Source organism: Lissotriton vulgaris, chromosome 5 (assembly GCF_964263255.1).
Source record: "Lissotriton vulgaris chromosome 5, aLisVul1.2, whole genome shotgun sequence".
NCBI classification, from domain to species: domain Eukaryota; kingdom Metazoa; phylum Chordata; class Amphibia; order Caudata; family Salamandridae; genus Lissotriton; species Lissotriton vulgaris.
Window position 1 is genome coordinate 1515704550 of NC_141693.1, and position 24107 is coordinate 1515728656.

Consider the following 24107-nt stretch of genomic DNA (forward strand, 5'->3'; position numbering starts at 1 on the left):
TGTTACAGGACATTTTCGTTGCGGTAACTGCAGTGTATGTCATTTAACAAGTAACACCAAAACCCTGAATATCGAGACTGATAAAGTATGGAGGCAGCAATCTCACACGAACTGCAATAGCTGCAATGTGGTTTATCTGATCGAATGTACATGTAACAAACGCTACGTGGGGATGACAACGAGGAAAGTAAAGCAAAGAATCTGCGAGCATCGCAGCACCATCCGCTGCAGGAAAAACGCAACAAAACTGACAGATCACTTCCTTGAATCGAACCACACACCAAATGACATGAGATGGACTGTTATCGAACAAATCACTGCTGGACCTAACATTCAGAAACGACTTTACGAGAAAGAACAGAGATGGATATACAGATTATCCACACATGTTACAGGATTGAACGACAATATTCCTTGGGCCAACATTTTTTGAACTTATGCCCCAGTTAACATGAACCTTCTCTCTCTCTAACCTGTTCATTGTCGGATCAATGTTTGATTACTGAATGAAAATACTAATGGCCGTATCAAATACGTGCCTTTGCTTGTCAAATGTCTCCCCTTTGTTTCTCTTCCTTATAAGTAAATTACTTGTAATCCTTTAAGAGGCTCCAGACTTTCCTTCGCTTCCAATTCCAGTCTGAATAGCCATTTGCTGTTCCTAGATCATCGTTGCTTAGCAACACCAGAAACATTATTCAATCCCTAGCATACTCCCTCTTCCATTTCCATTAACGCTACGCTAATACGTCATCACGTATTTGCGTAACCCCGCCCACCCCGGAAGCAACGCTGGCGCTATATTCCTGCCGGCTGCTTCAGAACGCGAGCGGGGAGGCACGGAGAGGCGAGTAGGTACATAGAAACCTAACCTCAACTTAACTGTAAGTAACATCACCACTCATATTATTATTATTATTATTATGTTTGAGCTTGTAAAGCGCACTGTTACCCAGAGGTTTCCTGGCGCTGTGTAACGCTGGGGAACCCGTCCTGGCTTTCCCTGTGGGATGGTCCCTGCTGGGAGTCCCCAAGGTGGAGCCAAGCATCCCCGATCCAGGACCGTTTTTCCGGTCACGGTTTCGTGAGCATGTCCCCTGACAATTGTCTCCTCTTAATTCCTCATCGCAGAATATGGCATTTTGAGTCTAAATACCTTCCCTCTACCCCGTGAAGCCTAAAAGACCCGAAATAGGAGTAAGCCCTGATTCCTTTTCCGGTCTATGTATGTGTGATGTATGTATGCGTAGTGTGAATGTATGTTTGATGGGACAAACATTGCGCGTCGTTATTAACTCACTTTAATTGAAACCGTGAGCAGTCGAGTTATGCACACGGAAGTGCTGAGTGCTTACGACTGTTTAAAATTAACGACCTATCGACCACTGGGCACACCACAATTGATAGAGTGTGTCAGCTCGACTCAAAGTTCAGAATGTATATAAATATTTCATGTCGTTGTTATCTCACGCTAATGGAATTGTGAGCAGTCAAATCACGCACTAGGGAGTGCTGAGTGCGTTCGAGTGTTGGAATAACGACCTAGTGATCACTGAGCACAACACTATTGATAGAGTGTGCCAGCTCTAGTGATAGACAGACACTATCGATCACATTAAGCTCTGAATGGGATGCACAATATATCAGCAGACATGTGAGAACCAGCATGGCACTTCGTAACAGGCTTGTATTAATTATACTCGTAACTTTTTGCCTCTTTCTCCCACCAGGTCTTTTTTGCTTTTAGCTCGACTATTTTGTTTTTGAGCTCTTTATTTTCACTTTGACAGATTTTGTCAGTAGTGTACAGGAATCTAGGGATCGGCAGGACGTTAGTGTGCCTTGACCACCCATTTTCCTCTGGTCCTGACGAAAACCCGGTACCTTCCATCCTACGGGTTGAAACATGTAGACCTCACACATAAGTGATACACACGGTCATAATATACCTTATTGTATCCACACACTTAATGTTAATACTGTCCAGTACCTTGCAAATAAATTTTTCACACAAGTATACCAGGACAATTTTTAACACTTTTTTTGTTCACTTCACACACACAAATACCAGCTCCACTGTAGTCCAGGTGTCGCAGCACACCCTGATGGCATTCGGCTATCAGGGTGGACCCCGATGATGAAGCATGTCACCGACTAGGTCGGTGAGTGAGGGGTTTATTAATAAAGGAAGGGCTCTCTTCTTTTTTCAGTCATCCCACTCAGACCGCTTTATCTAAGCAGTCTCTGATGGTACTCCTCTTTTGTTTGTTTATTACTGATACCCAGGAGACTAGGAGTACTCTCCGTTCACCTTTGTGAATTCAATCCCTCACTCTCTCTTTTGTTTAATTCTACCTCATTAATATTCATGAGGTAGATCATTTGCGATTCCCTAGGAATCACAGTAAGTGTTCAGAACAATTTCATGCATGCCGTTTTGCAATTTCTTAATTGCAAATCGCAAGGATTCGCAATTAGGAAATGTCAGTGTGACAAGTGTGCACCACAACAAAGTGAGTGTAAAAAAGAAGGGGGTTTACTCACATGGGACCCAGTGGGGGGGGGGGAGCACAGACTTTTAGCGTACTTGCAGTACTAGCCGTATCTATGTCCGTGTGACACACAGACATCGATGAGTCATCCTTAACGCCTCAATATCGAACAATATTCTTGAACACGGATTGTCGTGGGTCACACAGACATAGATACGGCTACTACTTTGAGTACGCTTAATGATGGTCAGTCTCCCCACCCACCCCACTGGGGGTCCCATGTTAGTAAATCCACCCCCCCACCCCCCTTTTTACACTCACTTCGCTGTGGTGCACACTTGCCACACGGACAGTGGATTCTTATTTCAGATGTCCCTGCATTGTTAGCTCCTGAAGAGACCCCCTATTGTTGACGGGGTCGAAACATCGATGACAACTCAAAAGAAACCATTTTCCGACCTCTGTTACTGTACTAGAAGGCTGTGCTTACTTATCTAATACTTCTGCTATGGTCGTCTTTTTACCTTTGGAAACCATTTTTATGTCACAAAATGTCACAAATTGTTATGTAGGTTCTATGTTCACTTGGGTCGATAATTGTGCCAATCCATAAAACGGGCAGCAAGAAACAACCAGCCAATTACCGATTAGTAGCCCTGATCGACAATGAAGCTAAATACTTTGCGGGTACACTGCTGGAGGAATTGACAACTTGGGCGGAAAACAAAGAAATAATTCCGCTTAACCAGACAGGATTTCGAAAAAGCACCGGCACAATAACTAACATCATGGCAATGTCAATGCTAATGGACATGGCAAAAACCAAGCACATGCAGCTTCACGCTTGTTTCATTGATTACAGTGCCGCATTTGATAATGTGGACAGGTCCAAACTATGGGCGAAGCTAGCCAGATGGGGTATTTCCAACAATCTTCTATCACTGATCATGCTCCTACACTCCAACACCTGGGTTCAAGTAAAATTGGGCTCAGGAACGCATCTTTCAAGGAAAATTCAAACAACGAAAGGGTTGAAACAGGGCTGCGTGCTGGCCCCCACGCTATTCAACCTATTCATGGCAGACTTAACCCCGGCACTTAACAACTGCAACTCGCACCCACCCAGGTTAGGGGGCTCCCCAATATCTAATCTACTCTATGCGGACGACGTGGTCCTACTCAGCTACACCGCAGTGGGCCTGCAACATCTCTTGAACTGTCTAGAGGTCTATGCAAAAGAAAATTGTCTCTCAATAAACTTAAACAAAACAAGGTCCATGACAATAAACAAGAAACGAAAAAAGCCCTATCAGTGGCGCCTGGGTAATAAACATGTCGAGTCAGCAGAGGCTTACAAATACCTGGGTATATATATAGACAAAGATGGCCTAGCTAACAGCCAGCAACAGGAGATCAAAAGGAAAGGGATGATTCTTGCACTCTCTCTGAAGGGAGTCTCAGCCAAATTACTGGGCCCTACTCTGAATCCACTTTTGATGGTAGCCCGGGCCAAAATATTGCCTTCTATTACTTACGGCACTGAGGCACTGTGTGGGAGAGTCAGCAATCTGCTGGACAAAACAGTTGTTAAAGCATATAGAACATTGTTCAGCCTCCCGACCTACACTTCACCGGCACAAATTCGTCTGGAATTTGGCCTTATAAAGCAAACTTGGGCTAGCTACGGCGCTTTCATTAACTGCTGGCACAAGATTAGGACAGCAAACCCGAACACATTAAACTACCTCCTCTGGCAAGAGATTCAACAGAGGCCGAAATCACCCGTAGGCCAATATCTTGAGGAGGCTCTGACGATCACAGGCCTGTCCCCCTTATGGGACACACACTGCCTCCATTCGGCGTTCAAAAAAACGGTGTGGAAGACGCTGAAGACACTCTCCTTGCTAGAGGATAAGGCGACCTTCTCGCTCAGAGCGCATGCCTGGATGACCTTGGCCACATATAAGCACTTAGCCCCACAACACTACTTTAATCTGGGATATTCAAAAATACTAAAACAAAAATTTTTAAAGTTCAGACTTGGGGTGTTACCAACCACGCAGCAGCTTCCACCTTGGAAAAGGGAGCAGGCTTTCACTCTCTGTAGTCTGTGCAACAAGGACTCGGGCGACATCATTCATACAATCTGCACCTGCACTGAGCTGTGTCAAGAAAGGAGACAGCTGCTAAAAACTTGCTTTAATCAAAGAGGTATCAGGACAAGGAGACAAGCTGTCCTGGCATGCTTTGATCCCTCATCACCACAACTGAACACTAGGTTTGTTAAATTTCTCGAAGCAGCTCGTTTAAAAATGCCAAACTGATTGTCACTTTGTAGTCCATTGCGCTATGGCGGAAATTTTACTAAGTGATTGGATAAATCTTACAGCGGATTACAACCTCTCACAGGCAGTAAAGACAAAAACATCTGGGACATTTAAATTGTATTGACATTGAAACGTCTTTTGAAGGTCATGTTGCGACGCTCATGAGGGAGCATTCACTTTTAAACATGGAACATTTTAATATGGTTGTATTAATTGTATGCATTGCAATGGTTTTAAGTAACTATGCAAATAAAGTTTTACCTATGTTCACTTGGGACACTGTGCACTTGATTTCTGAACAAATGTGATGATTCATTTATATAAACATTCAAATATACAAGTATCACGCAGTATACAGTCTTAACTCTCTCCGACACCCACTTTGCCCTTGTTTATTGCCATTGTGCTGAACATTATTGTTTATTACATGCATTTGTCCACAGGAACCACTGTTTCTGTGTATATACTATATACCCTAGATCCATGTGAGTAGGGCGCCCCCTGTCTCCTTAACACGAAGTCCAAAATGTGCAGCAGATTAACAGAGAATCGTGCAGCATCCCCAGTACAGAAACAAAAAAGCTTTGGCTCACCCCCAAACTTAGGGTCTTTTATAACAATGTTCACCATAGAAAGGAATACAAATTGTACAGTCAGCATGGGCTGGCAAATGTAGCAATAGAACAGCAAATCATCATAGAGTGCCACCATAGTAGCACTGACCTCCTTAATGAACGATAATGGACCCCTCTAACCTAATGTCACCGGAGGGGTCTGCGTAACGCCAACATTTTAGAAGAGGAAAGTGGGGGATTTTAGAAAAATTATCTGGAGAATGTATTTCTGCCAATGACTATATCGAGGCCTGAATCGGGTTGGTTGTCTTGTATGGGACTTGAAAGTGTACTGCAGCAGGACCGGGTATTAGAAATGCAGGTACATGTTTCTTTTTCCCTTACCTGTCAGGAGTATGAAGCAAGCGCTATGGCAGGCAGAGAGCGTGTGATATAAATTCTGTGCACTGGCCTGCAAGAGCAGTTTCCTGGCAGTGAATACTACGATTCTCGCTGGACCAGTCGGTCTGCAGAAGCCTGGCGAGGAATTGGATTTTTGGATGTACAAGCCGGGAGACTAGTCTTCAAATCTGTATCCTCCTGCCTGAATCTGGAGGGTTGGCATGTATGCGTCAGAACAAATCTGTTACATGAACAGTGGGAAGGCTCATGGGTGAATGGAATGCAGGGTGCAAGCAGGAAGGGCCTTGAAATGTATCGAAAGGTTTATGCCAGAGTCCTTCGAGAACAACATGTTATTTCAGAACAAACAGTGCACATTTTGTTGTTTTGTTGCATGCAATGTTATTGGGAAATAAAAACACGATGAATTTCAATGAGAAATATAAACATACAATGAATATTTTGAAGCCGCAAACCATGGCTGGTGCCATGAGAAAGCTTATTTCCGCCCTGGTTATGTCCAAAGTTGACTACTGCAATAGTCTTCTAACTAATGCACAGGAAATGGTCCTTAGTAAGCTGCAGTTGGTGCAGAATGCGGCCGCTAGGATACTCTTGGGTACTCCCAAATTTAAGTCCATCTCTAACGTGGTGCGACAGCTCCATTGGCTGCCCATAAGAAGCAGAACTAATTCAAAGCTCCCTGTATTGCCTATAACGCCATTCACAATACAGGACCGGAATTCCTGACGAAGTCATTTCAGGTATACACTCCTATCAGAACTCTTTATTCTGCAGGTGCTAATCTTCTGGTCGGCCCTAGAACCAAGAGAATCAACTGGGTGGCAGATGTTTCGTAGTTGCCACTGCTAAATTGAGGAACTCTCTTCCCTCGCAGATTAAGATTATTCCTACTCTGCATTCATTCAGGAAACAAATAAAAACTTGGCTTTTCAAGTAATAGGTTTCTTTCCTGCCTTAAGCCTTACCTTCTGCAGCACATAGCGCTGAGACACCAACGGGTATTTGCACGCTTTATAAGTTGTTTAAATTAAATGAAATGGAATATTATTGGAAATGGACTTGAGGCCTAGTTTAGCATAAGTCAGAAAAACATAGTTCTGCGCATCCCAGCATTTTTGTTTGAATTGCAAATGGTTTATGTTAATATGCACATGGAATGTAAATCATGAGATAGCATTATCACCACCGTAGACTGGCAGTTTAGTCCAACAGAATTCACTGAGAGGAAATAGACTACAATACCTTAAACGTATTAGACTGTGACATAAAAGCTGACAAATGCAGCACTTTGCCTGCAGAACAGACATCTTTACCCCAGCAGCACTACGCCCCAGGCTTTCTCATGCCCTGCTCTGGAGTTCCTCCTGCATTACCAGCCTCTTAAGCCTGCACAATGATCGGGTGGGGGGCCAACTGTGGAGTCATATTCTGCATTTACACAATCCCAGTGACATCACAGGGCTGTTTATATTGGGACAGCGGGCACAGCATGTCTTTTAAGGGGGAGTGACAGTTGGGGGTTGACTCAAGGACATTGCTGTCCTCTTGCCACAGTGACTGTTGCACCACCTCAAACTTAATGCGGCACGCACTGCCTGCTGCGCACACTGTTCTCCACGTACTGCTATTCAACCAATGCTACCTTATCCACACGCCGCCTGCTGCACTACCGCTGGGCATGCCTGCTCCGTACGGCGCCTGCTGCGCTCCTGCTGCAGTCCCGGTGGGCATGCCTGCTCTGTACGGTGCCTGCTACACTCCCGGTGGGCATGCCTGCTCTGTACGGTGCCTGCTGCGCTCCCGGAGGGTATGCCTGCGCGCACATGGTACTCCTCGACCCACACGGGCACCCGCTGAGTGTTCCGAAGCTGTCTTCTCCGGAAAGTGGCAGCTCCGCGAAGTGCCTGTTCTAGGCCCTTTATGTCTCATATTATCAATCCACACAGTGCTAATCAGCCCACGCTGCCTGTTGCTCAAGCTGCTTTCTTCACAGCCACCCACTCCTTTCAACACACACTGCCGGCTGCTCCCACTGCCTTCTGCACCCGCTGACTGCTGCAAAGCACACGCTTTCTTCTGGACATACGATTGGTTGGTTGCCTGTTGAATAAACATCCTGCTTCGCTTACACTGCTGTTCTGCCTCCTCGCATGGTGAGGAGACTCGGCTCGGTGCGCCCCAAGTCAAGTCCAATGCCCCTCACACTCTGAGAATTACTCCTGAAGTGCCCCCTCATTCTCGGTCTGAACCAGCTCGGCCGCTCCCCCACCCGGTAGCCGGTGCCCCCACCTCTTGGTCTGAACATCTTTGACAGTTGCTGTGCCCCTACTTCCCAGGCCGCGAAGCTGCCTCAGCCGGACTGCCCTCTGCCCCCCCCCCCACCCCCTCAGTAACCCCCCGATCCTCGGTAGATGACCCCTTTCTGGTGCCCGCGCCGAGAATTTACCAGTGACAACCCCTCTTTACCACTTATTTTTCCAAAGAGCCCTGGCTGCGTGGCGGTGCCAGCTTCCTTCTACCCGAGCCCGCCCCCCCTCCCTCTTAGTTGGAGCTGTGTTCTCTGTAGTGCCCCCACCCTCTCGCCTCATCCGGCACAGCGTTAGATCCGGTTTGAAGAGCCCCACTGAGAGCTTGTTCCTCCCTGCCACTCTCGTGCCAGTCCCTGTGGCACTGACCCGGAGCCGCCCTCCTCCCTCCCGATGCCCCTCGCACCCCTGCCCAGGATCCCTCCCTCGGAGTGACTTCAGGGCGCTGCCAGCTGCAGCCTTTAGTTTCCAGGGAAACAGGAAGCCTGTGTCCCGCGCGCAGGGCCTAGGACTTTGGTCCATCCCCAGCCTTCAGGGCTGAATGATTAATCAGGGGGCCTAGGAGGAGCCACTCCTCCCCCGCGCGCTCCCCCCGCAGCGCTCGCTCGCGCATTGCACACACGCACCCCGCACGCGCTCCGCCGCTGGCACACAAGAGATGCTGCTCGGCTGAGTTGGGTTTACAATAAGAGTCCCTCTCGTTTCCTATTGGCTCCGCGCCGACGGCCAAGAACAGTGCCCTTTCTGCAGCTCTGATTCAACGGAAGGCCTCAAAATGTCATCCGGCTCCTCTCCGGCCAAGGCGAGGGCCAGGCCTCCTCCTTTTGCCAAACGCGCCAGCCTGCAGACTCCCATGAGCACAGGTGAGTGCAGCGGGGCTGGGGGCGCGAGGCGGCGGCGGGGCGTCTAGCTTCTTGTCCACCTGTTGATGCTGCGGGCGGGCCTGTGTGTGCACTGGTGTGCCATTGGCGAGGAGTGGGTGAGGTGGGTGTGCTGTGGACAGCATGTCTCGTCGACTTGCTGATGGTGGCTTGACAGTGCTGGTAGATAATGGCCCTCCTGCGCCTGCAGTGCCCCCCCACCCCCAGCTCTCTGGGTCTCTGCTGTTGGCTCGGCCGTAGCACTTAGTGAGCAGGAGGTGAGGGTGGGGGTAGAAGCCAGGAGACATAGGAGAGTGTGAAGGATGAAAGCAGGGCCGAAGCTATCAAGGGTACAGCAGGTGCCCTGGCACTGGGCCCTCGTGGCCTCAGCCCCCACAGCTCTAAATATTGCTATATTTTGTTACCCGACATGGGTCAGAGGATCTATTTTCATTGCTTGCACTAGTGCAGGCTTCTCCAACGAGTAGCTCGCGAGCTCCTGGTAGCTCTCCATCTGCCTGTAAGTTGCTTTCCTGTGTGCAGCCCAGCTTAATAAACGAGAAGCTTTTATTGGGTTGAAGTAATATATGTATATTAAAATTGAAAGCTTGTTTACAAGATTAAAGTGTATTTACAGAACTCATTCTGATGTTTGGATAAAAGTGGTTGAAATATCAAACTATATTTAAAGCTGATATTTGGGTTATGAATTTTGAGGCACTGGGAGGCTCTTTGCAAATATTATCACTAATATTATCCATTTGCGGCTGGCATTAATCGCAGGTGGGGGAACGGGGGTCACGTAGGAGGGGGGGTAAATGTAATAATACATTTTAAATAACGTACCTGTCCGCCGGCCAGGTCCCGCATTTTCTCGGCTCCTGCTTCTGCTCTAAGGAACAGGAAGCAGGCAGCCTCCCTCCCCTCCCCTAAGCCAATCACAACGCTGCAATGGCGCCTATGAGGGGTCCATTTTCTCCATGTATTGCTGCATTGCAGCCTGCATGGAGAAAGGGCAGAGTGCGCATGACTGGTTTGGGTGGCCCCGGAGGTCCACTCCTCTACTGCCCAGACCTGCTCATAGAGCAGACCCACCCGTAACCAAACACTTCTTCTTTCTCGCAGTGCCAGAAGCCAAAACATAAAATTGTAGTTTTACCATTTTATGTTTCTGCTTCTCGCACTGCAAGAAAGCAGTGGTACGATGCTCCTCTGCCCTAGTGGAGGAGCCGCCCCTGATATTATTACCTTTTCAGCTTCAGCTGTTATGTATTACAGTGAAGTAGCAAGGGGGCATGGTCCGCCCCAGGCTGCACAAGTTTTGGGGGCGGTGGCCTCCCCCCAGCTCTTACCTGCCGTCTCTCCCCCCCCCCCACTCTTCACAGAGCAGATGTTGCAGGGCGGCAACGGCATTCCTAGAAATCACTAGCACCCCCTGCACGCTCTTCAATGCGGGCAGTCTAAGGTCTAGCTACACCACTGTGCATTACCCATTGAGGCATTTCAAATTGATAAAGCCTTTTGACATTAGAATTCGTAACCTTCCCTGATGCACTGAGGTGATTACTGCTGGTAATGATCAAAAGAACAGATTGTGGACGGAATGCTGAATTAATCAAACATTCACCCTCAGTCACAGATCTGGATTGAATCCATCGTTTTTTTGCATGCCATGCCATTCCAGGTTAGACCCAGCCATATTCAAATCAGTCTTGACCCTGTTCCTCATGGAAACAGTCCAGCCTGTACTGCCGGAACAGGACTTCCGTGGACCAGAAACAAGCATCCTGGGACCTGTTTCAGGGTAACACCCCTCATCAGCCAAGTCTGATATGCATATGGCTGGGTCAGAACTGGAATGGCATGGGGAGCAAAAAAACGATAGATTTAGGCCCAAATCTCTGTACTGGGGTGAATGTCTGACATTGTGCAGCATTCTGTACATCAGTTGTTGTTGGTACTGCTGGTAAGCATGCATGGGTGACTGATCCAATCACTATTACTATGCTAATAATGGTAGCTGGGGATGATTTTCATTGAGTAATACTTAAAAATGTGGAGACCCCTGCCCAAGGGCCCATGTCTTGCTATTACACAGTTTAACCCCTTCGCTGCGGATGACAAAGCCAGCTCGTCATGGGCGTTACCTGCGCTGCGCGGATGACGAGCTGGCTTTTTCACGAACCGCGCGATTTTCAAAAGTCAGCGCACAGCGGGAAAACCCGTAGCGCGCATGCGGTTAAGGACACATTGCTTGTGTTTGTTAAACCCCTCAGGCTGGCTTTTAAATACAGGTGGACACAGAGGTCTCTTTTGCTGTGCAACGGAGAGAAGTGAAGGGCCACACAGCTGGGTGGACACTATGCACCAGATGTGTATTAGGCTCAATAACATGGCCATACAACAAAATGACCCCCCTTTGATTTCCTATATTGTTTGGAACCTCCCTTGAATAACATGTATCTCACTAAAATAGCAAACACCGTGCACTACATAAACACTTTCATACCCGTATGTGAAATTGATTATCAAAATGCAATACAAAGCAGTGTAAATAACACCATCATCATTCATATCATAATTCATAAATATAACAAAAATCATCTTTGTGTCACTATTTACAGGTAATATTACATATTCACATTATAGTCACTAATTGCAAACTATAAAAAAGGATAATATAATTTTAGGTATACACTAACAAAAAAAACATTGAATTTTAAACAATAACAAAAAAGTTTCAATGCGACATTTCAGTGGACTTCACTGGTATACATCACCTTCTTCAGGTCAAATGACTCTGATCTAGTGCGAGCTACTGGACATAAATATCGGAAAGACTGAAGGAAATGGCTACAATTGTAAATCAGTTAAAAACAGGAAGTTAGGAACATAGATGGTTTAATTTGATGTTGGGGGGACAAAGAATTAAGGGGTTGAAAAGATTAATTAGTTTTCGCTTGTGATAGATGAAGGATGCTGGTTTTAAATGTGAGCGATGCTCGCTTCCACACTTTAGCATGAGATTTTGGATTTTGTTAACCCCCATGTGTCCATAATCATTTTGTTATTTGCTCTGTAAACATAACCAAGTGCAGCCCATCTGTCATTTCCACACTCACCCATTCTTCACAGTAGATTTAGGGGTAATTTATCGAATATTTTCAGGCCTGTCTATGTTATTAAATATAATGTGGCTGTAACATATCCACCAGCATCCGCCCAAGAGATTCTCTTCAAAATTAATGTATGAATGTCTTCTGAATAAACATGTCAAGGTAACTTGACACCCATTTGCTAGTTTCCTCTTTTGTGTGTGTTCTAATAACTAGAGTGAGTTTTTCTGTTATTGCTCGTCTCATAGACCCCTCATTGAGAGTATTCCTTGCCCCGTAGGTACCAATTCTGGCAAAGAATTGAACATTCGTCGCAGCACAAATTAAATATAAATAGTGTATCAACCTCACAGGGTTCGTGCTGCTCCTGGGTACTCGCCTGCTCTATGTATGTGTAAGTGAACATATTGCATTGTCACGTCAGACCTCTGTGTGACTGTGGAGGAGCATACTTTTTCTGCAGCTATTGGAGGTCTCTCTCTTAAAGGAGGGTTATGCTCAGTACTTTGCCTGCTATGGAATGTCCAGGTTTCTCCCTTTATATTTGTGGAATGTTTAACTAGTTAGCAAAGGATGTCTCGTTGCCTGTGACGTTGTGTGGAATTGAGCTCTGGCTGTACATTAGGGTTAAATAGTGAGAGGCTCAGCAGTAAGTAGTGTGTCACACAGGAGTGAATGGGTGTCTGGAATTAACTGCGGCTGTTCTGTGTTTTGTACCAGCCATTAATTTGGAGATGCAAATCAGCTTTTCACTAAGGTAATACAATAGAGGCCACCCAGATGAGGGGGGACAGGCAGACACCTGTCATGCTCAGTCCTAGAGAGGTAACTGCCCAGAAGTCATATCTGGGGACTAAGCATCCCATGTATCAAAAGAGAAAGCATAGAACAGCGGAAAAAAACTGGTTGTCAGGTCTGAACTACTCGATGCTTCTGTTTGATTATATAGCTCTGTAATTTCATTATTAAGCCTAGATTAATATGTGTCAGCATAGTTCGATTACATTTGTAGTCCATGGTCTTCTTCAGGTGACATGCATGTTTGTACTATTAGCTCTCTGGTGCTTTAGTTTGTTACTCACATTGGACTAGCTGAAGTCTTTGGCCAATTTCCATCCTTTTTAATCGTTGTCGGGCAAGAAGTTACAGGACTAGAAAGACTTCTGTAAATTTAGCCCCCATTTTTCTGAGTGACTGGGCTACATGTTTTGGAAGACTGGTGGACAAGTTTGTTTTCTTGAAATGCCTCGAACAATGAAACCAATACTGAGATATCTTGTTTAAGCGTAGTTCAGACGCTGCATTATTTACGCGGTGGCATCACTTCCTATTTGCTAGTCATTGTTAAACAGACAAAAACTGCTTTGTGAGGGTGGTGGAGAAGAAAAATATGCAGACTGATTCTGTTTACACTCTAAATGAACCCTCAATCTTGGCATTTCGGGTGACAGTAATTCAATAAATAACCCTAAATAGATTCTTGTGATTTCTGGGAATAATGCGTAGGTCCCCCTCAATGCTAAAATGGATGTGCTACACTAAAGAGTGTAGCTCCGCCCCCCAGCTCACTGTGCTGTTGTTATATTTCTATGTTATGTCGTCGCACGCCAGTGCCTCGGCTGGTGGGTATGCACACTGAAATGTAGAAATGAAGAGATGCATTCCTTAGGACTGGCTTCATGATTAAGAATAGCCGTCTGTACGGTATCAGGTGTTAGGCTATGGGGGAGAGACACCACAGACTTATTGTAAGTTGTAACAGATCTCTGCAAAAACAACAGTTGATGGACAGAATGCAGAACAATGTCATACATTCACCCCAGTACAGAGATCTGGGCCTAAATCCATAATTTTTTGCTCAGCATGCCATTCCAGTTTGAACCCAGCCATATGCAAATCAGTCTTGACCCTGTGCCCCATGGGAACAGTCATGCCCGAACTGCCAAGCCAGGTCCTCCCTGGACTGGAAACAAGCAATCAAGGACTGGTTTCGGGCTTTCAGCCCTCATCTGCCTGGATAGCTTGATTCCAATGGCATGGAGAGCATGGGACTCACGTCTGAGCATACCTGTACCACTCGAGGTGACAAATGCAAAAACAATAGTTGATGGACAGAATGCAGAACAATGTCATACATTCACCCCAATACAGAGATCTGGGCCTAAATCCATCATTGTTTTGCTCACCATGACATTCCAGTTTGAACCTAGCCATATGCAAATCAGTCTTGGCCCTGTGCCCCATGGGAACAGTCCAGCCCGAACTGCCAAGCCAGGTCCTCCCTGGACTGGAAACAAGCATCCAAGGACCGGTTTCGGGCTTTCAGCCCTCATCAGGCTACATAGCTTGATTCCAGTGGCATGGAGAGCACGGGACACACGTCTGAGCATACCTGTACCACTCGGGGTGACAAATGCAAAAACAATAGTTGATGGACAGAATGCAGAACAATGTCATATTTTCACCAGTATAGAGATCTGGGCCTCAATCCATATTTTTTTTGCTCACCATGCCATTCCAGCTTGAACCCAGCCATATGCAAATCAGTCTGGATTAAGGCCCAGATCTCTGTACAGGGGTGAATGTATGACATTGTTCTGAATTCTGTCCATCAACTGTTGTTTTTGCTTTTGTCACCCAGAGTGGGATGGGTATGCTCAGACGTGAGTCCCATGCTCTCCACACCACTGGAGTCAAGCTATCCTTGCTGAAGACGGCTGATAGCCAGAAACCGGTCCTAGGATGCTTGATTCCGGTCCAGGAAAGACATGGCTTGGCAGTTTGGGCTGGACTGTTCTCATGAGGCACAGGGTCAAGGTTGATTTACATATGGCCATGTCTGAACTGGGGTGGTGTGGAGTGCAAAAAACGATTGAGTTAGGCCCAGATCTCTGTACTGGGGTGAATGTATGACATTGTTCTGCATTCTGTCCATCAACTGTTGTTTTTGCATTTGTCACCCGAGTGGGATGGGTATGCTCAGACGTGAGTCCCATGCTCTCCACACCATTGGAGTCAAGCTATTCTGGCTGAAGATGGCTGATAACCAGAAACCAGGCCTAGGATGCTTGATTCTGGTCTAGGAAAGACATGGCTTGGCAGTTCGGGCTGGACTGTTCCCATGAGGCACATGGTCAAGGCTGATTTGCATATGGACATGTCTGAACTGGGGTGGTTTGGAGTGCAAAAAAACGATGGATTTAGGCCCAGATCTTTGTACTGGGGTGAATGTATGACATTGTTCTGCATCCTGTCCATCAACTGTTGTTTTTGCATTTGTCACCCCGAGTGGGATGGGTATGCTCAGACGTGAGTCCCATGCTCTCCACACCATTTGAGTTAAGCTATCCTGGCTGAAGACGGCTGATATCCAGAAACCGGTCCTAGGATGCTTGATTCTGGCCCAGGAAACACATGGCTTTGCAGTTCAGGCTGGACTGTTCCCATGAGGAACAGGGTCAAGGCTGATTTGCATATGGCCATGTCTGAACTGGGGTGGTGTGGAGTGCAACAAAACGATGGATTTAGGCCCAGATCTCTGTACTGGGGTGAATGTATGACATTGTTCTGCATTCTGTCCATCAACTGTTGTTTTTGCAACTGATCTCCCACCAGACCCAAGTAGTCTAATGGCGAGCATTCTGTCCACAGTGTGACCATTATTTATATCATTGTGACTGTTCTGGCCACAATGCTGTTCCATTATTGACATCTTGTGATTTCCAACATAACTGATGCTATTCCTGGTATAATGGTGACCATGGCATATTGATGCCTATCTCTGCCTTACTGCTTGCATTCTTGACTGTGGCTCTCCCTGACATGATGGTGGTCCAGGCATGACATCATCCTATTATTTTACATAAATGTCGCAATCCCGGATGTGATTATGCTCATCCTTGACAGATTATTGATGTTCTTTACATCATTGTGGCAGATAGAGGCTTACTGGTAGCCCTGGTCTAAATCTTCCTGCTCTTGATAAATTGTGTTTATTCTTGGGATAATTGTGTCTATCCCTGACATAATCGTGGTCCCTGGTATACTGATCTGTGACTGGGGGTGAGTGTCTGAAAAGTTGTCTTTTAATTGTGTATTTTTTTACTGCATGAAATAGCTACAAATCGTCCCTTTTAAATATTATTGTTTCATTGCCATAATGTATGTGTATGTCTGTACTTTAATGATATTTATATCGAATAAAGTATATTGATGATGATGAAAAGTTTCAGAGCTCCGTCCATCCTCTCCTTGTGTTTGCTTTGTTCGCCCTAAGTTGGCAGGGTATGCCCAGATGTGGGTCCCTTGCTCACTTTGCCACTGGATTCAAGCTAGCCTGGCTGATGAAGGTTGTTACCCCGAAGCTGGTCCCAGGATACTTATTTCCGGTCCAGGGAAGACCTGGCTTGGCAGTTCGGTCTGGACAGTTCCCATAAGGAAAAGGGTCGAGCCTGATTTGCATATGGCTGGGTCTGAATCGGGGTGGCGAAGTGAGCTAAAGAACAATGATGGATTCAACCCAGATCTGTGACTGGGGGGTGGAGCGTAGGAAAAGTTTCAGCGCTCCGTCCATCATCTCCTTGTGTTTGCACTAGTATAATGGTGCCATAATTGACACATTGTGACAATTTTTTACATTACATCGGTTATCCCTTGCAGATTGGTCTCCATCCTTCCTTTATTGTGGGCATTCCTTACATAATTCTGGCCATTATCCGGGATCACAGTGGTCGAAATTCCTCCCACATGTATGTCTTTCCTGGCATTTGATGATAGCATGAAAGGCAGAATATATCCATGTGTGGCAGTAGTACACATGAGTGCTTCATAAAACCGACAAGCAGCTGATCAAACTTGCATTTAGTGAAAATAAAAATATGGTATTGCAGAACAAAACTAGTTGTTATTATCCACAAATATATTGGTGGGTGAATTGAGCTAATTGGTCCAAAATAAAACGTTTTTATTTTATGGGTAAACCGTGCTTTTGTACAAACTGGACAACTGTATTCTAATATTTCTGGTACTGCGCTGCCAGACCCCTAAGATCCTCCTCTGCGTTTCTGGTGACGGTCCCCAGGATCAATAGAGTGAGGATGGGTGGCCGTGCTTTTAGTTTTATGGCTGCCACTCTCTGGAACACCCTCCCGCTGGCGCTGAGGTGTAGACAAGATTTCATCCCTTTTAAAAAGGACCTCAAGACCTTTTTGTTCCCCAGAGCAATGTAATGGTAGTATGCCTGCAGGATAGACGCAGTCTCAGCGCCAGGATACCCTTTGGGTGGCAGTCGCGCTTAACAAGTAAATAAATAAATATAAATAAATAAATAAATAAATAATACAAAAACTATTGCCTTTTGTTAAACATATTTAAAAACGATGTTTAAATAATAATTCCTGCTACGTTGGGGAAGCTTATTGTTGATATTGCTGCCTTGGTACCCAACAGAATTTAGCTAGTGTAAATCTATACTACTATTATAAAGCGAGAACTGTGAACCTTTGAGGCGGGTAAACTCGGGAACCACTGCGCCAATCCAAACACCCAATACATCATTGGAATTGTCAGGGTCTGCAGAGTGACATAGGCTATATACCACAAAAAATATACGTTCTTTAAAAAATATACGTTAAAAAATAAGTAGTCCCTTGGAAGTAGCGCCGGCCGTGTGCGCTAACAACGTGAGTGCTGACATCATCAGGAGCGCGGGGAGGAGCGGTGAACTTTAGCGGACTGGAGCGGGCTGAGGTACGTGAAGCGAGGGGAGGAGCTGTGAACTTTGGCGGACTGGAGCGGGCTGAGGGAGGTGAAGCGCGGGGAGGAGCGGTAAACTTTGGCAGACTGGAGCGGGCTGTGTGCAGCTGATTGGGGGGCCATGAAGGTGAGAATGTTGTAAGCTTACGCTATGTGAACCTGCAAGATCTCTGTAAATTGAGCAGTAGATCTTCTGTATAACCCTGCAAGATTTGTCTTGTTTTTCCATTTAATGGGCTGTCCTTGAGAGATTTGTGTAACGTTTGATTTTGATTTACGGTCTCTTTCAAGTTCATTTTCAATCATAAGATATGAATAAGAATGAACTTTAAAGGGGAAATGATGATAACGAAAGAACGTGGGATGTAGAAATGCAGAAAGATGCAACACTTTTTAGAAAAATTATAATCCATGTGCTATTGCATAACAAGATCTTCTGAACTAGCTATAACACCTCTAGATGTTTAACTAATTTTTAGGAAAACTATGCTGTGAAATACATTGTAAGCCATAGTTTTGTCAAGTCACCTCACTCCTGGTTAGGGGAATGCTACATCACAAAGCATCGTCTATTTCTGGTCATCTTTGAGGCCATCCAGTCCAGTCAATCAATCAATCAATCAGAGTACTTGTAAAGCTTGCTACTTACCCGTGAGGGTCCCAAGGCGCTGAGGGGAGGGGGGGTGCTGCTACTGCTCGAAGAGCCACGTCTTGAGGAGTCTCCTGAAGGCGAGTAGGTCTTAGGTCTGCCGTATGTGGGTAGGGAGGGTGTTCCAGGTCTTGGCGGCTAGGTAGGAGAAGGATCTGCCGCTGGAGGTCGTTCGTTGGATGCGGGGGACAGCGGAGAGGGCGAGGCTGGCGGAGCGGAGCTAGCAGGTGGGGGTGTGGAAGCTGAGTCTGCTGTTCAGGTAGGCTAGTCCAGCGTTGTGGAGTGCTTTGTGTGCGTGGGTGAGGAGATTGAAGGTGATCCTCTTGTCGATGGGGAGCCAGTGTAGGTCTCTCAGGTGGGGGGTGATGTGGCTGCAGCAGGGGACGCTGACGATCAGTCGGGCGGAGGCTTTTTGGATGCGTTGTAGTCGTTGTAGTTGTTTGGCTGGGATTCCTGCGTACAGTGCGTTGCGTAGTCCAATCTGCTGCTGACGAGGGCCTGTGTCCCCGTTCTTCTTGTTTCGGTCGAGATCCACTTGTAGATCCTGCGGAGAATGCGGAGGGTGTTGTAGCAGGAGGAGGAGACGGCGTTGACCTGCTCAGACATGGAGAGGGAGGAGTCGAGGATGAATCCTAGATTGCGTGCATGGTCGGTGGGTGTTGGTGCTGTTCCCAGAATTGTCAGCCACCAGGAGTCGTCCCGGGCTGAGGGGGTGGGTCCGAGGATGAGGACCTCCGTATTGTCCCAGTTCAGCTTCAGATGGCTGCTCCTCATCCAATCGGCAACGACCTTCATTCCCTCGTGGAGGTTGGTTTGGAAGGTGTGTGGGTCCTTGGTGAGGGAGAGGATGAGATGGGTGTCATCAGCGTATGAGATGATGTTGAGGGAGATCCAGTAGATAGCAGTGAACTACTCTCCCAAACGTCTGATACATGCTGAAGATTGTGACTGAATTTCAGTTGAAGTTGAGTTTCATTTGTGAAAAGAAGTACCTTGATACTGAAATACTGAATTACCCCCCCCCCCACCCCCCAACCCCCTCAGAAGCTGTACAGAAAATTAATAAGATAGATAAATGAGCCGAATAATGCAAAACACATGAGGACATTGGCTGATTGGCAGAATGAAAATGTTAGAACACAATTGTGTCTGGCTTCTAAGAAAGGACATAAACCAATCTTGTGCAGATACAATCAATTTAGCTGTTCCTAATCAAAGATTATAGACTTTAAGATTTATTTCCGTTCTTTGGGAAGAAAGACATCTTCTTCCTTCTTTCTTTCTTTGTTTCTTTGTTTCTTTGTTTGTTTGTCTGTTTGTTTGTTTCTTTCTTTCTTTCTTTCTTTCTTTCTTTCTTTCTTTCTTTCGCTCTCTTTCATTTTCTCATTCATTCATTCTCTCTTTCGTTCCTTCTTTCTTTCTGTTTCCTTCTCTCATTCTTTCTTTTTCTTTTGTTCTCTTTCCTCCTACTAAAGTACACTAGACTACGCTACACAAAGTCCCCAACGCTGGTGTGATTTGGGGGACTTATTTTCCAGGCTTTCTAAGTAGGCAGGGGGACCAGACAGGGATGCCACTTCTCCCTCATCCTCTCCCCGCTGGCGATGGAGCCACTCACTATTTGCCTTCGTGGTGAGGCACTGAACTGGAGAGTCCCCCTTGCTGACAGCATACATACGGTGTCTCTACACATCCAACCTGCTGCTTTACCTTCGTGATGGGCTCTCTAATCCTACTTCCCTGCCACCACGCTAGATGAGTTTGCCTGTGTGGCAGGCCTCCGCGTCAGTTGGGCCAAATCTAGCATTTACCCGCTAGGCCCCGGTGCTCCCCAGTGGGAGGGTTCACTGGGGAGTTCCACACTCAGCTGGCAGGGCACCACTGCCCGGTACCTCAGGGCACTCCTTTACCATTCGACCGCCGACCTATTTGATGGTAATCTTAGTAAGGCCTTGTAGTCCCTGAGACCTCAGGTGCACTTCTGGCAGCAGTTCCCATTAGCCATCACCGGGAGAATAGCCCTGTCGAAGATAGTCATCATCCCCAACTCCAGTTCTGCTTCGCTCTTCACCGGCTTGTACCTCCTCAATCCTTCTTTCGAGAGCTAGACATTTTCCTAAGAGGTCTAATATAGGGTGACAAGCGTCACTGCATTGCGCTGGCAATGTTGCAGCTACCACCAGGCAAAGGTGGACTGGGTGCCCACTTTTTTAAGGCCTATTTTCTGGTGGCTCAGCTGCAGTGGCTTTCTCGCTAGCTTGCGGGGCGGAACCAAGGTGAGACAGGTCAGGTGACACATACCCTCACGACGACCGTAGTTAGGGGCATTTTGTTGAGAGGGCAGTCACCCTCACCCCCATGGTCTTTGCAGATGAGGATAGCCCGAAACTGCATGGCCAGGATATATTTCCTCATATGTCACGTCACGCCATATGCTCCAGCGCTACTACTGCAGGGCCTCCTGCGTCCCCCAGGGATATATAGTGCGTCGGATCTACGGCATTGGCATCAGCACTCCTTAGACACAATCGGAGACCTCTTTACGGATGGGTGATTGCTTACCTTTGATCAGCTCATAACAGATTACGAGGTACCCCCAGGCCAATACTTAATATATGGACTCCGCAACACTTGCAGAGCCCTTTGGTCCACAGTAGACAATGAACCCCCAACCTAGACATTTCTAGACATTGCTCCAAATGGGAGCCAGACAGCACCTCATCACCTGGATATACAAAGCTACCAGGGAGCATACCCGGCCTCTGCTCACTGAGCTAAGTATCAAGTGGTAATACGATATAGGGAGGGTACTACACAACAAGGAGTGGGAGCAGGGTCTGGAATTTCCCCAGAACGCTTGATTTAAAAACAATACATTTTCTATCCTCCAAAGGGCCTACCTCACTTTGTCCCTCATGCACATCTGTGCTGTCCCCAGTGCCAATCAGCATCAGCCGATCAGTAGCGGCCGCCTGTTTTGGCATCTTACGAGGGTTGAGACCTATCTTGAGGTTCTTTGATGCCTCAACTAGGCAGCTGGTCATTCAAGCATCCTTACTATCGCGGCTTGATTACGCCAGCTCACTATTGTTGGGGGCCAACCAGGCTGAAATCGTGCGGATGCAACGTATCCAGAATGCTGCAGCCAGAGCCCTGGTGGGGCTACCGAGGTTCTGCTCTGCAGAGAGTACCATCCGCTCTCTACACTGGCTACCGGTGGCACAGAGGATTTATTTTAAGACCCTGTGCCTGTCCTTCAAGATCCTCAGGATGGCCTCCCCCCCAATTCTTGACAATCTTCTGAAGCCTTATGTGCCTTCGCGCCCTTTGAGATCCCTGTTAAAAGTGACGCACTGGCGGCGCAAGGCCTTCATAAATAAGGCCCCTGGTATCTACGATCAATACCTCACCGGCGTGCTTCCGCAGGTTACGTCCCTCCCAGTCCCTGACTCAGCAGCAGGGACCCGCGTGAACGGTGAACCTGATTATCGCCATCCCATAGTTGCTTATTCGCCTCTTCACCCCCCGCATACCTCCCCCAGTTTACTGTTAGTTTTCTGGAGCACTTTCTCTGGATACAGTATGAGCCTTACACACACAAGCCGCATATGCAGCTGTTGCTCCATTACCCTCTAGAATTTGTAGGCACACCTTATGGGATCACCATCATACTGATGTCCATAGGTTATTGTATGTAGATTGACTTACTGCTGTCTCAATGCTGTTATCGACGAAGGAAAGCAAGAAGGTAGGAAGAAAAGAAAACAAATAAAAAGGATAAATTAGTACAGAACAGTTTTAAATAAACATAATCTTGTTTGGTATACTGTGAAATAGCAGCAGTCAAAAAAGGAAACACTCCAAATGAAATTTACAGCAGATGTATCTAATAAAGATGAAATGTGCAACAGAAGCGTCCTGCTATCTGATCAGGCTCCAAACACAAAGGCAACACTAAAGTAATTCTAAAGTAAAAACAAAAACATTGGCACTGAAGGGAACATATTGAGTGTGGTTGTGCCACTTGTGAGAGAGCAAAGTGCAGTGATTCAATGTAAGGTTAACAAGTGGTTTAAGTAGACTGACCCACTGCTACATGCTGTAGTGGGTGGAAGCAAAATGTGAACGACACAACAACAGATGAATGGATGAAGAGAGGTGGCTGAAATATTATATATATTTTAGTAAAATCAAAAAGTCTTGGCTAACACCAGACCTAAAAAGTCACCTTGACTTATTTCCCATCCTACCTATGAATTGGTGTTTGAACCGGGTGAGTCACGCTTGATCCAATGTATAATGAGTAAAATCTCCAGCTATGAATAACTTGAGAAGCTGATGTAAGTGGTTGGGTTGAATCAGCTATAGAAGTCACAGAGACCTGGTAAACTAGTGCAGAAATAGTTTAAAAGATGCTTTTAAGTTCTTACAGTCACTTGGTCATTTGATCACTTGGTAATCAGATGCAGAGGTCTCCCCTCAGTTTCCTAAGGTCCGTCCAACACAATCAGGTCTGCAGGAAAGGAGCCAACAGGACATACAGGATAACAGCGTCAGTTCAGTCTGAAACCCCAACTAATAACAACAAGGAGGTGGACACCCACGTTCAGCTAATATCTTACTATATATTATATTTGATTGAAAATGGGACATCAAAGCTTTCTGAAAATCACTTAGGGCCAGATGTACGGCCTGCCAAATAGCACCTTGCAAATTCCTTCGCAATTGCGACTCCCAATTTGCAAGGCGCTATTTGGCATTTACACCAGTGCGTTTAACACTGTTTGCGATTCCCAATGGGGTTGCAAATGGTGAGGTTTATGAATATTAATGAGCCTCTCGCAATTTGCGAGCCCTTTGGGAATGACAGGCCCTCCCAGGGATTGTGGCCCGCCTCCCTTAAAGTAAAAACAATTAAATGTTTTCGTTTCAGTTTTTAAGGGCAGGCAGTGGTCCCTGCATGCATTTGCAAAGAGAAAGAGGTCCCCTGAGGACCCCTTCCCCTTTGCGAATGCATTACCACCTACTTGAAGTAGGTGGTAATTAACAAGTGTTTTGCGACGTAATTGCGGTCGCAAAACATTGGTACATAGCTTTGCGGTCGCTATTAGGAAGGGAAGGCCCCTTTCTAATAGCGAGTTGTGAAACAGTATTTTGCGAGTCGCAATTTATTTGCGAATTGCAAAATACTGTTTATACATGGGTCCATGCTTTTTTAGCATGCGCAAACAGGCCTAAGACCCGTTTGCTCACTCTAAAAAGCGTCGTACATCTGATCCTTGGCCTCTTTTTTTTTTTTTAAAGAATTTTATCCCAACACATGGTTTCATATTTTAATTTTCAAATTATTATTTATTATTATGTGTACTTATTTAGCGCAAACTGTTACCTAGTGAGGCATCCTGGTGCTTGATGTCAGAACCAAAATCCAGATATGTTTAGAATACTTGTGCTTGCCTGAAAGCGTAAAGGTTGCTGATGTAACAGAACGTGATCAGCAGACTATTCCAGAGACTGGCCACCTGCCGGGACAATGCTCTAGCACCCATTCGAGCTTTCTTAAATTTGGGAACCTTCAAGAGGTTGGCAATAACTAAGGGTACAGATATGGGTGGAATATAGT

General features: G+C 46.3%; 1 protein-coding gene across 4 annotated transcripts in view; it reads left to right on the plus strand.

The window, feature by feature from the left end:
• The window catches only part of AMPD2 (adenosine monophosphate deaminase 2), a 664925-nt gene that overhangs the window by 156687 nt on the left and 484131 nt on the right, over nt 1–24107 (plus strand). Inside the window, exon 1 of one of the 4 annotated variants that reach the window (XM_086923572.1) lies at nt 8135–8968. The exons of 2 other annotated variants lie outside the window; for them this stretch is intronic. In XM_086923572.1, the coding sequence (XP_086779698.1) occupies nt 8881–8968 (88 nt within the window). In that variant the 5' untranslated portion in view covers nt 8135–8880. Of the gene's footprint in view, nt 1–8134; nt 8969–24107 lie in introns of those variants that run through there. One more of the 4 variants, XM_086923573.1, reaches the window with a different exon arrangement.